The following is a 15,860-nucleotide window of genomic DNA, read 5'->3' as shown; positions in this document are numbered from 1 at the left end:
TAAGCTATGCTAATAATCAGGATCAAGTTAACGACATATGATTGTGAGCTACATTTTAAGATAATCTATAACTACGTCCAATCTTAAATCATAATTTATTTTACATAGTTATTTTTTTTAGCAGCAATATGGCATGTTTGTGTGTGTTTCCTACCTCAGAGAGTCTCAGATATAAATATTAACGATCATAAAGCTGGTAAAATGCCGAGTAGTTCCGAGTTTAGTGTCCAGAATTAAAATAAATCTGAGATTAATAAATCCTGGAAGAGAACTGCAGATTAAGCTAGACACTGCAGCGCCCTCTGGTGGACACAGAGTGCAACCGCATGGCGAGTAGGTGATTGGGTTTAATGTGGTGACTTTACTATAATGTGAATGATTTTGTGACGTCATACACTTTACTATAGTGTAGCATAAACACAGTATACATTAAACAGTAATAAATTCACTTCTGTGAGCTATACTTAAGTTATGTTTAAGGTTGAATTCATGCTGTTTTTATTATTCAGAAGCAGCCCTGAGGTTCAAGAGCAGATTTGAAGCTGTGACCTCACTTTTAGGAGACGAGAGCTTCCACACAAAGCCATGAAGCCTCGCATGGGCTGGTCTGATGGCCTTAAAGAGTTTATCCTGAAGTCTGACGCCATTCGAGCGTCTCATCTGAGACTGTGAGACTCTTGGACTGGTGGATCAGTGGGCAGGTACGTGTGTGTCTCAGTGTGAGAAACATGGTTCACAGCCTTCATTGTCGTGATTATAAATTAGCTCGTTCCTCTGGTCTCAGTCTCTCTCTCTTTAACACACACACACACACACACACAAACAAACACAAACACATAACTTATATTTATTTATTTAACCAGCTCCGAGGGCGTAGGCCTTGTCTCAGGAAGTCAAGCTGGGATCAGTAAAGAGTTCACACTAAACTACCCACTCACTGTGTGTGTGTGTGTGTGTGTGTGTGTGTGTGTGTGTGTGTGTGTGATAGAGAGGTGGGCTGTTAATTAGCAGGGTCACATTAATGAGGTGCTGCAGTCACTGCTGCATAATGATGAGCACTTAGAGACTTTTTCAGTGGCTGAATCTCAGATGGTGTTCTCTTGGTCATATAGAGTCTCTAACACTGTTACTTTATACACCAAGAAGTGAGCATTTATACAGTATGTCTGAAAAGTCTCCATACACAGGGGAGATTAACCCTTTTTATCAAAATGTAACTTTATTTACAAACGTCCTCTACATGATTGCCATCTGGTGTTACGCATCTCCATCGCCATGATCTCAATACCTTCTTCTTTTGTCAAAGACGTTCTTGAAGGCTATCTGAAAATATATACAGTTCTGTGCAAAGACGCCTTCAAAAATAATGAAATTAAATGTTTCTACATTTAAAAAAATACTGTAAAGAGCAGTAAACAGTAATAAATGAAACAAAGTCAGTATTTAATGTGACGATCCTTCGCTTTAAATAAATAAAGCAGTATCTGAGGTGCAGTGTGTGCAGTTTTATAAGGAAATGAGCTGGAAGTGTTACTGAGCATCTTGCAGAAGCAGCCACAGTTCTTCTGGAGACTTTGACTGTCGACTCGCTTCTTATTTCTGCAGCGAAACCCAGCAGCCTTCATTATGTTTTTATCTGAAAAGTGTCTCTTATGGAATCTGCTGCTTTCTTTACTGACATACAAACATTTTTCTGTAACGTTTCATTTTGTGCTGGAAAACTAATGTTAGGAATCTAAAATGGTTTTGTACTGAATCAGTAATGTAGAAGCCAGAAAATAAACATCTATAACAAAGTTTGTATTAAAAAAAATAGTACTGTATATACAGTATATAATATAAACTAAATATTTTTGGAAGACATTTTGCTAAAAAGTGTTAATTTCCTCTATATAAGGAGACTTTTGGGACTCTGTAGAGTGAGTAGGAAGGCCTTCCTGTGTTTGATTAAAAAATAATTTATATCTATTCTGGTATTCGTTGATTTAGCTCATAAATACATAAAGAAAAATCAAACCAAATATCAGCAACGATAAAACATTACTATGGATAAATTAACATTAAAAACTAAAGTTTAAGATAAAATCATGATAATATTATACATTATATAACATAAAAATACGTATAATGTTTTTTTTTTCATCAGAAATGTTTAGTACAGATTTTTCCCTAAAAACAATCGTGCACAAGCCGTTCTCTTCAAGAGAATCACGATGCACTGAGAATTCATTAATCTTCCCTACTTAACCTCCACTATCACTATAAAAAGCAGTTTATCTCTCTCTGTGTGTGTGTGTGTGTGTGTGTAAGGAGCTACTCATTGTGTTAGTGATGGTCCCTGTGCAGCAGTGAGTAATGTGTGTGTGTGTGTGTGTGTGTGTGTGTGTGTGTGTGTGTGAGTCATTCATAGGCGACTGTAACATTAAGAAAATATCACTTATCAAATAGTGTGTGTTTACTGAGGCTTTAGACACACACACACACACACACACACACACACAAATACAGACAGACACAGACAGGAAGATTTTCCCCCGTGACGGTTTCATTCCACTCCATCAAGGTTACCATGGTGACAAAACTGCGCCCTTGTCACGAAGGTCCTCTGTTTACGTCACCAGTGTGCCACGTCAGAGCACGAACACACACACACACACACACATACACACACACACTATGATATAACCAGATGTCATTAACCTGGTTAATTACAAATACAAGCTTTAGTAAAGGGAGAGAGAAGAGCAGGTTTAATAACCATTAGAAGAAGAAGGAAAAAAGGAAAAAGATGATGAAGATGATGAAGAAGAACTGGATCAGGTTTTTGTTCCGTTTCCCCAAAACGTCCAGAAGAAGAAGAAGAAGATGAAGAAGAAGGGAATGAAGAGGAAGAAGAAGAAGAAGTAGGAGAGAATGATGATGATGATGATGAAGAAGAAAACAAAACGTGTGCTGTTGTATTTAACAAGTCAATGTCCATTAATTGATTAATGAAGAAATTAATTAGTCTAAAATATTTCAGTGTGTGTGTGTGTGTGTGTGTGTGTGTGTGTAGTAATGTCATGGTGATGTCATTAAATATGAATGCACAAAAGCAAAAGTGTGATAGAGAGAGAGAGAGAGAGAGAGAGAGAGAAAGCATAATGGGTTCTGATGAGAGGAGGAACCAATCGGTACTGCTGTGACGTCATTATCATTATTACATAGAGAGTCAGAGGGTGTGTGTGTGTGTGTGTGTGTGTGTGTGTGTGTGTGTTTGTGTGTGACATGCGCAGATCCTCCCTCTCCTGCGTAAGCTTTAACTCAGAGTTCAGGGAAACCGGCACACACGGAGTAGCAGCATCAAAAGAGAGCAGTGCGCGTGTGAGTCAACTCCATAGTCTCTCTCTCACACACACACTCATACACACTCACACACACACACACACTCACACACACACTCGCACACACGGAACGACCTGACATGATGCAAGTGTGAGAATTTCTTGTAGGAGAAACACAGGAGGTGAGTAAATTAATTACAGTCAGATTAAATAATAATAATAATAATAATAATAATAATAATAATAATAATAATTTTGTGTTAATTTAGTAAAAGATTGCGTTATGAGCAGCTGTAACAAGAGTTTAATACTTGTTTTTGATTTTGTTTTTGTTTACACCTCACTGCTCTTGAGTTCTGCACTCTGATTGGTCGTCAGGTGTTGATTAGTTTTCTAGAACAGCAGCTCTGACAGTAGCGCAGGTTTATATTAATGCACTCGCTCTAATACGTTACGGTTTCTATAGTAACAGCTCATTCACAGGGATTATTTAAGGAAAATAATCAACTTCAGGGTGCTCACAGTAACTCCACACACACACACACACACACACACGCTTATTTGACTCTTTGAACAGTGTTAAATGTTAACAACACATTTTTAGACAATAAATATTAAGCTACCGTAGTTATTGTCTTTTTGTGTCTTATTACTTTATTTTATTTTACTTAATACTTTATTTAATGTAATGTTTTTTTTTATTTATTTTATCTTATGGCGTAATAGTAGCTAACTTCCGAGCTAGCTATTTATTTTATTTAATAATCAATTTATTTACTTATTTAATATGGTATTTCACTTAATATGTTGTTTTATTTCATGTTTTATTATATAGCTAGCGATATAAATCCAACCAGCTAGCTAAATTTAATACGTCGTTGTAGGAGCTGTTACATAAAGTATTTTGTTTTCGCTACACACTAAAGACATTTGGGTTTGAGATTAATAGATAAATACGAGATGATAGATCAGATTTTCAGCTTTCATTTTCTGATATTTACATCTAGACGCGTTAAACAACTTAGAACATGACACTTTTGGTATCAGACCACCCAATTTTTAAACGAGCAAAAGTATTGGAACGGATGACGATGTTAAAGTAAATAACGCGTTATATTTGCAATAAGGCTAGAACGCGAACTAGCTTAGCTAGCTTGGTGACCTAAGGCAAGCTAGCTAGTATATGGTTAGCGTATATTTTAAAGCAGGCTAAATAACGGACATCTCTTCTCACTTCTTCAGAGGAAAAACATGGACAAGTCTCTGATGCAGCGTCTGCTCGGCTCGAAGAAAAGCGCAAGGATCCACCCGACTGCGGTGACGGTGAAATACGGCTCGCATTTCCCCCAGCGTGGAGATGAGAGCTACGATGATGCGCCGTCGTTTGAGGATTTTGGCACCTTTATGGCAGAGACATCAGACAGGAAGCAGCTGAGTGACAGTAAAGCACACAGGACAGTGTTTAACCTTCGGTCTGAACCGAGATCCAGAGCTTCTAAAGGGGTCAGAGGTCAGCTGGAGAGCTTCAGTGAGGCGAGTGTGTTATCGTCACGCGTGATGTGGGCGGCGCTGTTTGTCGCCGCACTAGCTCATGGCTGTGTCTCTCTCCTGACACGATTAGCTGCAGATTTATCCCGCGTCCCATCGCTCGAGCTTCTCTTTGTCCGCTCTGTGCTCCAGGTCCTGTCCGTCGCTGTAGTTCTGTACCACAAGGAGGCGCCGTTCGGGCCGCGAGGCTGCAGGTTGCATCTCTTCTCCTATGGAATATTTAACGTCATCTCCATCTCCTGTGCCTACACCTCCTTCGCACTAGTTCCTCCTGCTAACGGCGCCATCGTGTGGCGAGCGAGCGTGACGGTGTTCAGTGCCGTCCTGTCCTTCCTGCTCGTTGACGAGCGGCTTGGTGCGACGGACACCATCTCCGTCTCCTGCAGCGTCTTTGGGCTCGGCCTCATCCTAATCCCCAACCTTGCTAGTGACGAAAAGCCGCTCGGGTTCTGGAAGGAGGCGTTTGGTTACGTCCTGATGGTTTTGGCCGGAGTGATGGCGGCGCTCTCCATGATTTTGTACAGGTTCGTGAATAAAGTATAAACATACAAACTAGCATTAGCATTACGACACTAACTACACATGGATAAAAGAATTTGGGATGGAGCCATAAATTGGCTGACGTCTTAGTAGTAAACTACTGAAATACTCAACTATTGATAAAGTATATGATATATAAAGTGTGTGTACACCTGCGCAGGTGTGTGAAGCAGCAGGTGAGCGTGTGGACGGCATTGTTTACGTTTGGATGGATGGGTTCTCTCTGGTCCTGCTGCTCCATGTTCCTCCTGCAGGAACCCGTCATTCCACACGATGCAGAAACCTGGATCTTCCTCTTATCCATCTGCTTCTGCTCCACCGTCGCATTTCTGGGGGTTTATTACGGCCTGCAACGCCTCCACCCCGCGCTAGTCAGCACGGTAACGCACGTTATATACACGTCTACTCTAACCGAGTCTGTATATGTATAGGCTAATCATGACTTAGCAATAACTACAAGGTAGCATTAGAAGAAACAAGCTAATCATGAATTTGAGTTACAGTAAAGAAGCTAGATCGAGAACTAGCATTATAGCAAACAGGCTAAGACCTAAACTAGCCTTATAGTAGAAAGGCTAAAATACAAAATAGCATTATAGTAAACAGGCTAGAACAAGAATTAGCATTATAGCTAACAAACTAGAACAAGATTTAGCATATAATAAACTGGCTAAGACAAAAACTAGCGTTATAGTAAACAGGCTAGAACAAGAATTACCATATTTTACAGTTAGTTCACTGGTGAACAAACAAACTTGCATTTATAGTAAACTAGCATCATAGTTAACTAGCATTATAATAATCAAGCTTCAACACAAACTAGCATTATAGTAATCTAGCATTATAGTAAACCTGCATTATAGTAATCAGTCTACAATGCAAGCTAGCATTATAGTAAACTAGCATTATAGTAATCAAGCTACAACGAAAACTAGTATTATATTAAACAAGAATTATATTAATCTAGCTACAACAAAAACTAGTATTATATTAAACTAGAATTATATTAATCTAGCTACAACGCAAACTAGCATTATAGTGATCAAGCTACAACGAAAACTAGTATTATATTAAACAAGAATTATATTAATCTAGCTACAACGCAAACTAGCATTATAGTGATCAAGCTACAATGCAAACTAGCGTTATAGTAAACTAGCATTATAGTAAACTAGCATTATAATAATCAAGCTACAACGCAAACTAGCATTATATTAAACTAGCATTATAGTAATCAAGCTACAATGCAAACTAGCATTATAGTACACTAGCATTATAGTAAACTAGCATTATAGTGATCAAACTACAACACAAACTAGCATTATAGTAAACTAGCATTATAGTAAACTAGCATTATAATAATCAAGCTACAACGCAAACTAGCATTATATTAAACTAGCATTATAGTAATCAAGCTACAACACAAACTAGCATTATAGTACACTAGCATTATAGTAAACTAGCATTATAGTGATCAAGCTACAACACAAACTAGCATTATAGTAAACTAGCATTATAATAATCAAGCTACAACGCAAACTAGCATTATAGTAAACTAGCATTATAGTAATCAAGCTACAACGCAAACTAGCATTATAGTAAACTAGCATTATAGTAAACTAGCATTATAGTGATCAAGCTACAACACAAACTAGCATTATAGTAAACTAGCATTATAATAATCAAGCTACAATGCAAACTAGCATTATATTAAACTAGCATTATAGTAATCAAGATACAACGCAAACTATCATTATAGTGATCAAGCTACAGTGCAAACTAGCATTATAGTAAACTAGCATTATAGTAAACTAGCATTATAATAATCAAGCTACAACGCAAACTAGCATTATATTAAACTAGCATTATAGTAATCAAGCTACAATGCAAACTAGCATTATAGTACACTAGCATTATAGTAAACTAGCATTATAGTGATCAAGCTACAACACAAACTAGCATTATAGTAAACTAGCATTATAATAATCAAGCTACAACGCAAACTAGCATTATAGTAAACTAGCATTATAGTAATCAAGCTACAATGCAAACTAGCATTATAGAACTATAGAATTATATAAACTAGCATTATAGTAAACTAGCATTATAGTGATCAAGCTACAACACAAACTAGCATTATAGTAAACTAGCATTATAATAATCAAGCTACAATGCAAACTAGCATTATATTAAACTATCATTATAGTAATCAAGATACAATGCAAACTAGCATTATAGTGATCAAGCTACAGTGCAAACTAGCATTATAGTAAACTAGCATTATAGTAAACCTGCATTATAGTAATCAAGGTACAAAGCAAACTAGCATTATATTAAACTAGCATTATAGTAATCAAGATACAATGCAAACTAGCATTATAGTACACTAGCATTATAGTAAACTAGCATTATAGTGATCAAGCTACAACACAAACTAGCATTATAGTAAACTAGCATTATAATAATCAAGCTACAACGCAAACTAGCATTATAGTAAACTAGCATTATAGTGATCAAGCTACAATGCAAACTAGCATTATAGTAAACTAGCATTATAGTAAACTAGCATTATAGTGATCAAGCTACAACACAAACTAGCATTATAGTAAACTAGCATTATAATAATCAAGCTACAACACAAACTAGCATTATATTAAACTAGCATTATAGTAATCAAGATACAACGCAAACTAGCATTATAGTGATCAAGCTACAATGCAAACTAGCATTATAGTAAACTAGCATTATAGTAAACCTGCATTATAGTAATCAAGCTACAAAGCAAACTAGCATTATATTAAACTAGCATTATAGTAATCAAGCTACAACACAAACTAGCATTATATTAAACTAGCATTATAGTAAACTAGCATTATAGTAAACCTGCATTATAGTAATCAAGCTACAAAGCAAACTAGCATTATATTAAACTAGCATTATAGTAATCAAGCTACAACACAAACTAGCATTATATTAAACTAGCATTATAGTAAACTAGCATTATAGTAAACCTGCATTATAGTAATCAAGCTACAAAGCAAACTAGCATTATATTAAACTAGCATTATAGTAATCAAGCTACAACACAAACTAGCATTATATTAAACTAGCATTATAATAATCAAGCTACAACGCAAACTAGCATTATATTAAACTAGCATTATAGTAATCAAGCTACAACACAAACTAGCATTATAGTAAACTAGCATTATAGTAAACTAGCATTATAGTGATCAAGCTACAACGCAAACTAGCATTATAGTAAACTAGCATTATAGTAAACTAGCATTATAGTAAACTAGCATTATAGTAATCAAGCTACAATGCAAACTAGCATTATAGTAAACTAGCATTATAGTAAACTAGCATTATAGTAATCAAGCTACAATGCAAACTAGCATTATAGTAAACTAGCATTATAGTAAATTAGCATTATAGTGATCAAGCTACAACACAAACTAGCATTATAGTAAACTAGCATTATATTAAACTAGCATTATAGTAATCAAGCTAGAATGATCTTACAAAATGGCTTCCTTCAAAATGGCTTCCTTCATAGCTAACATTGTTTTTAATGAAAGAAATGTGTTGGAACGCTAGCTTTGCTATCATAGCTAATATTTCATCACTTTAAACTATAGTAATAATAAAATATAAATGTTATTAATGTTTTATTTTTATTTAAAATCACAGACTAAATCGACGGTGTTGATTCTGTGTGTGTTGCTCAGGTGCAGCACCTGGAGCTCGTGGTGGCGATGATTCTGCAGCTGCTCGTGCTGCGCATACTCCCCTCTGCTTGTGACATCATCGGCGCCGTCGTCATCATCGTCAGCGTCCTTGCGCTCGGCCTCGTCAAAGTCCTCCGTGGTGGAAAGCGCGAGACGGACGAATACGAAGAAATCCTCGACTCGTCCATAAAATAAGACTGAGCACTGAGAGATGGAGAGCGTAATGATTTCTACTGCGTCATGTGACCTTATAAAATTAGAATATTAATTATCCTCATATAACGAACTTTTATTTTTTTTATTTTACCTGCAGGACGAGTTATGGATGAATTGTGTGTAATAAACAAACAATTGATTTCCAGTATTAAAAGCAATGAAAAAATCTAAATAGAATCTGAATAGAAATCATTTGTAAACTATGAATATTCATGATATGCAAATTTGAAATGCCCCATGCCTTCATGCTATTAGCTATTACACCACAGCGCTGTTGAATTCTGCACTCTGATTGGTCAGAAGGATGTTGTAGATTAGTTTTCTATAACAGCAGCTCTGACAGTAGCGCAGGTTTATATTAATGCGCTCGTTCTGATACGTTATCGTTTCTATAACAACAGCTCATTCACAGGGAATAACGTGCAATCGTTAACATTTGTGGAAGGAGTCAACACAAACTAGCATTATAGTAAACTAGCATTATAGTAAACTAGCATTATAATAATCAAGCTACAACGCAAACTAGCATTATATTAAACTAGCATTATAGTAATCAAGCTACAACACAAACTAGCATTATAGTACACTAGCATTATAGTAAACTAGCATTATAGTGATCAAGCTACAACACAAACTAGCATTATAGTAAACTAGCATTATAATAATCAAGCTACAACGCAAACTAGCATTATAGTAAACTAGCATTATAGTAATCAAGCTACAACGCAAACTAGCATTATAGTAAACTAGCATTATAGTAAACTAGCATTATAGTGATCAAGCTACAACACAAACTAGCATTATAGTAAACTAGCATTATAATAATCAAGCTACAATGCAAACTAGCATTATATTAAACTAGCATTATAGTAATCAAGATACAACGCAAACTATCATTATAGTGATCAAGCTACAGTGCAAACTAGCATTATAGTAAACTAGCATTATAGTAAACTAGCATTATAATAATCAAGCTACAACGCAAACTAGCATTATATTAAACTAGCATTATAGTAATCAAGCTACAATGCAAACTAGCATTATAGTACACTAGCATTATAGAAAACTAGCATTATAGTGATCAAGCTACAACACAAACTAGCATTATAGTAAACTAGCATTATAATAATCAAGCTACAACGCAAACTAGCATTATATTAAACTAGCATTATAGTAATCAAGCTACAACACAAACTAGCATTATAGTACACTAGCATTATAGTAAACTAGCATTATAGTGATCAAGCTACAACACAAACTAGCATTATAGTAAACTAGCATTATAATAATCAAGCTACAATGCAAACTAGCATTATATTAAACTAGCATTATAGTAATCAAGATACAACGCAAACTAGCATTATAGTGATCAAGCTACAATGCAAACTAGCATTATAGTAAACTAGCATTATAGTAAACTAGCATTATAATAATCAAGCTACAACGCAAACTAGCATTATATTAAACTAGCATTATAGTAATCAAGCTACAATGCAAACTAGCATTATAGTAAACTAGCATTATAGTAAACTAGCATTATAGTGATCAAGCTACAACACAAACTAGCATTATAGTAAACTAGCATTATAATAATCAAGCTACAACGCAAACTAGCATTATATTAAACTAGCATTATAGTGATCAAGATACAACGCAAACTATCATTATAGTGATCAAGCTACAGTGCAAACTAGCATTATAGTAAACTAGCATTATAGTGATCAAGCTACAACACAAACTAGCATTATAGTAAACTAGCATTATAATAATCAAGCTACAATGCAAACTAGCATTATATTAAACTAGCATTATAGTAATCAAGATACAACGCAAACTATCATTATAGTGATCAAGCTACAGTGCAAACTAGCATTATAGTAAACTAGCATTATAGTAAACTAGCATTATAGTAATCAAGATACAACGCAAACTAGCATTATATTAAACTAGCATTATAGTAATCAAGCTACAATGCAAACTAGCATTATAGTACACTAGCATTATAGTAAACTAGCATTATAGTGATCAAGCTACAACGCAAACTAGCATTATAGTAAACTAGCATTATAGTAATCAAGCTACAATGCAAACTAGCATTATAGTAAACTAGCATTATAGTAAACTAGCATTATAGTGATCAAGCTACAACGCAAACTACCATTATAGTATTATAGTGATCAAGCTACAGTGCAAACTAGCATTATAGTAAACCAGCATTATAGTAAACCTGCATTATAGTAATCAAGCTACAAAGCAAACTAGCATTATATTAAACTAGCATTATAGTAATCAAGATACAATGCAAACTAGCATTATAGTACACTAGCATTATAGTAAACTAGCATTATAGTGATCAAGCTACAACACAAACTAGCATTATAGTAAACTAGCATTATAATAATCAAGCTACAACGCAAACTAGCATTATAGTAAACTAGCATTATAGTGATCAAGCTACAATGCAAACTAGCATTATAGTAAACTAGCATTATATTAAACTAGCATTATAGTGATCAAGCTACAACACAAACTAGCATTATAGTAAACTAGCATTATAATAATCAAGCTACAATGCAAACTAGCATTATATTAAACTAGCATTATAGTAATCAAGATACAACGCAAACTAGCATTATAGTGATCAAGCTACAACACAAACTAGCATTATAGTGATCAAGCTACAACACAAACTAGCATTATAGTAAACTAGCATTATAGTGATCAAGCTACAACACAAACTAGCATTATAGTGATCAAGCTACAACACAAACTAGCATTATAGTAAACTAGCATTATTGTAAACCTGCATTATAGTAATCAAGCTACAAAGCAAACTAGCATTATATTAAACTAGCATTATAGTAATCAAGATACAACGCAAACTAGCATTATAGTGATCAAGCTACAACACAAACTAGCATTATAGTGATCAAGCTACAACACAAACTAGCATTATAGTAAACTAGCATTATAGTGATCAAGCTACAACACAAACTAGCATTATAGTGATCAAGCTACAACACAAACTAGCATTATAGTAAACTAGCATTATAGTAAACCTGCATTATAGTAATCAAGCTACAAAGCAAACTAGCATTATATTAAACTAGCATTATAGTAATCAAGATACAACGCAAACTAGCATTATAGTGATCAAGCTACAACACAAACTAGCATTATAGTGATCAAGCTACAACACAAACTAGCATTATAGTGATCAAGCTACAACACAAACTAGCATTATAGTAAACTAGCATTATAGTAAACCTGCATTATAGTAATCAAGCTACAAAGCAAACTAGCATTATATTAAACTAGCATTATAGTAATCAAGCTACAACGCAAACTAGCATTATAGTGATCAAGCTACAATGCAAACTAGCATTATAGTAAACTAGCATTATAGTGATCAAGCTACAACACAAACTAGCATTATAGTAAACTAGCATTATATTAAACTAGCATTATAGTAATCAAGCTAGAACGATCTTACAAAATGGCTTCCTTCAAAATGGCTTCCTTCATAGCTAACATTGTGTTTAATGAAAGAAATGTGTTGGAATGCTAGCTTTGCTATCATAGCTAATATTTCATCACTTTAAACTATAGTAATAATAAAATATAAATGTTATTTATGTTTTATTTTTATTTAAAATCACAGACTAAATCGACGGTGTTGATTCTGTGTGTGTTGCTCAGGTGCAGCACCTGGAGCTCGTGGTGGCGATGATTCTGCAGCTGCTCGTGCTGCGCATACTCCCCTCTGCTTGTGACATCATCGGCGCCGTCGTCATCATCGTCAGCGTCCTTGCGCTCGGCCTCGTCAAAGTCCTCCGTGGTGGAAAGCGCGAGACGGACGAATACGAAGAAATCCTCGACTCGTCCATAAAATAAGACTGAGGACTGAGAGATGGAGAGCGTAATGATTTCTACTGCGTCATGTGACCTTATAAAATTAGAATATTAATTATCCTCATATAACGAACTTTTATTTTTTTTATTTTACCTGCAGGACGAGTTATGGATGAATTGTGTGTAATAAACAAACAATTGATTTCCAGTATTAAAAGCAATGAAAAAATCTAAATAGAATCTGAATAGAAATCATTTGTAAACTATGAATATTCATGATATGCAAATTTGAAATGCCCCATGCCTTCATGCTATTAGCTATTACACCACAGCGCTGTTGAATTCTGCACTCTGATTGGTCAGAAGGATGTTGTAGATTAGTTTTCTATAACAGCAGCTCTGACAGTAGCGCAGGTTTATATTAATGCGCTCGTTCTGATGCGTTATCGTTTCTATAACAACAGCTCATTCACAGGGAATAACGTGCAATCGTTAACATTTGTGGAAGGAGTCTCCAGTGTCAGCGCTTTGTAACAGTCAGAGGTAAAGCTGTAACTTTAAATTTTCCGACGTCTTCAGGACAGATGAGTTTACGCTTCTTTGCGGTTTCTCGGTAACGACAACGTCAAGCTGTGTTTTTATTTTTGTCTTATTAACTTCAAGAGAGAGAAAAAAGAGGCTGGTGAGGGAACGAGTGTTTATCGCTGCTATAACATAAGTGACAACAGGAACTAACATTTCACCAATGTGTTGTGTTATTCTTTTACTGTGGTATAAGTGAAAGAAAACACTACGAGCTGTTACCATAACAACCCCAGTCCTCTCTTCACAAGCATTAGCTTAAGTTATTTAACTTAGCATACAGGTTCTGTAACTAAATTGTCCGTTATCAACCACTAAAATCTCTTTCGATCTGTTTTCTACATGTTAAGTAAATAAAAATAATTAATAAATAATAAATAATGGACAAATCCATAACACTATCGCGACAAGAGAGTTTAGCAGCGCTCCAGAACACAGAGCTTTGTGTTTTCACAGTAGGAGAGCGCCCTCTGCTGGTTGATTAACCACATTACAACTCATTCACAGCTGTAAGAGGGTTACGATGACTTTAAAAAAATTTCAAGATTTTTATTGAAGATTTTTATTTGTCACATACACAGTTATATACAGTATACAACTCGTAGTGGAATGAAAAGCTGGCCTACTCCTCCTTAAACTGTGCATTTAAATAGCTAAATTAAAAAATAAGAAATAAGAAATGTTTGTACATGAATGTGCAAAACATAGTAATGTACAAAATTTGCAGTTATGTTACGTATAGTAATGATATAAAGAGTAGAGTGACTGTTGAGTCTTTATGTATGTAAACTTTATTTAACCAGGATACAAAACTCATTGAGATAAAATCTCTTTTACAAGAGTGATATGGCCAAGAAGGCAGCAAAAAAACACATAACAACAATTAAAGACACAACAGCAGTTAACACAGTAAGAAAGAAATAAACTTTATTTAATATAGCGCCTTTAAAAAGGCCTCTCAAGGCGCTTTACATAAGAGTATATAAATATGTATCAAAAAACAGTTCATAATAAAATACAATTCAATTATTAATAACAATAATAGTAAGCAAAACAAAGTAGCAAAACAAAGTAATCAAGTAAAAGCATTCCTAAAGAAATATGTTTTAAGATAAATAAATCAAACAGAAGTAGAAATTTACATAATAATATACAATCAAATATTGCACTTCCAATATGGCTATAATCAAAAGTTATTTACAACTGCCATAAATTCAACCAGTGAAGGAAGCACAGTAAGTAAATGTTTAAATGTTCCTGGAAGTTCTTCCACGTTGTTAAGGCAATAAATTTTAAATCTTTTTCTCCCAGCTCAGACCTAACACAGGGAACAAGAAGTTGAATAATGTCCTTTTTGGACAGAAGTCTTTATGGAGTCCTGAGGGATCTGTATGGTGGACATGTCCGTGTTGAGGAGTCTGATTTTCTGAGGGAAGAAGCTCCTCCTGAGCCTCGCCGTTTCAGCCACCAGACTACAGAAGCGCTTGCTTGATTACAGCAGGCTGAACAGACAGTTACCAGGGTGGATGGAGTCTCTGAAGATTTTAGCAGCTCTGGTACTGCATCTCCTGGTGTAGATGTCATGAAGAGAGCGGACAGCAGACCTGGAGATGTGCTCAGCTAAGCGCACCACTCTCTCAGGGCTTTGTGGTCCTGGGTTGAGAAGCTTCCATACCACTTTGTGAGTCTTAGTAGCCTTAGTATAGAACGTTTTCAGGATCGCTGAGGAGACCCTGAATTTCCTCAGCAGTCTCAGAGAGTCTGGCTTTGTTCACCTGAGCTTGGGTGTGATGAGTCCAGGTCAGGTCCTCAGAGATGTTTACTCGAAGGTACCTGAAGCTGCTCATGCTCTCCATAGGGGTCTGGAGAGAGTGCTGCCTCGTCCTGAAGTCCACATCCAGCTCCTTGGTTTTGCTGGCATTGAGAGAGAGACCATTAGTCTGGCACCAAGCTATTAGTTTCTCCACCTCATCAAGGCAGGTGGCCTCGTTGTTGTCGTTGTTGTTGTTGTTGTTGTTGTTGGAGATGAGAACCATAACCACTGCGTCATCAGCAAACTTGACAACAG

The 15,860-nt window shown here is 35.5% G+C and overlaps 1 protein-coding gene across 2 annotated transcripts; it reads left to right on the top strand.

Annotated features, from left to right (window-relative positions):
- Nucleotides 1-3: 3 nt before the first annotated feature.
- LOC113524420 (solute carrier family 35 member G2-like) lies at nucleotides 4-9,530 on the top strand. Of its 2 annotated transcripts, none has more exons than XM_053239581.1 (4): nucleotides 4-701; nucleotides 4,566-5,395; nucleotides 5,572-5,791; nucleotides 9,143-9,530. In XM_053239581.1, exons 2-4 carry the CDS (start codon nucleotides 4,575-4,577, stop codon nucleotides 9,335-9,337), a joined length of 1,236 nt encoding a protein of 411 aa, XP_053095556.1. In that variant the 5' UTR covers nucleotides 4-701; nucleotides 4,566-4,574; the 3' UTR covers nucleotides 9,338-9,530. The 2 variants fall into 2 exon arrangements, with proteins under 2 accessions (XP_053095556.1, XP_053095555.1); XM_053239580.1 differs by lacking the exon at nucleotides 4-701 and adding an exon at nucleotides 2,477-3,505.
- Nucleotides 9,531-15,860: the final 6,330 nt, after the last annotated feature.

Source organism: Pangasianodon hypophthalmus, chromosome 14 (assembly GCF_027358585.1).
Source record: "Pangasianodon hypophthalmus isolate fPanHyp1 chromosome 14, fPanHyp1.pri, whole genome shotgun sequence".
Lineage (NCBI taxonomy): Eukaryota > Metazoa > Chordata > Actinopteri > Siluriformes > Pangasiidae > Pangasianodon > Pangasianodon hypophthalmus.
The sequence above is the reverse complement of the archived record's forward strand: the minus strand, read 5'-3'. Positions and strand labels throughout refer to the sequence as shown.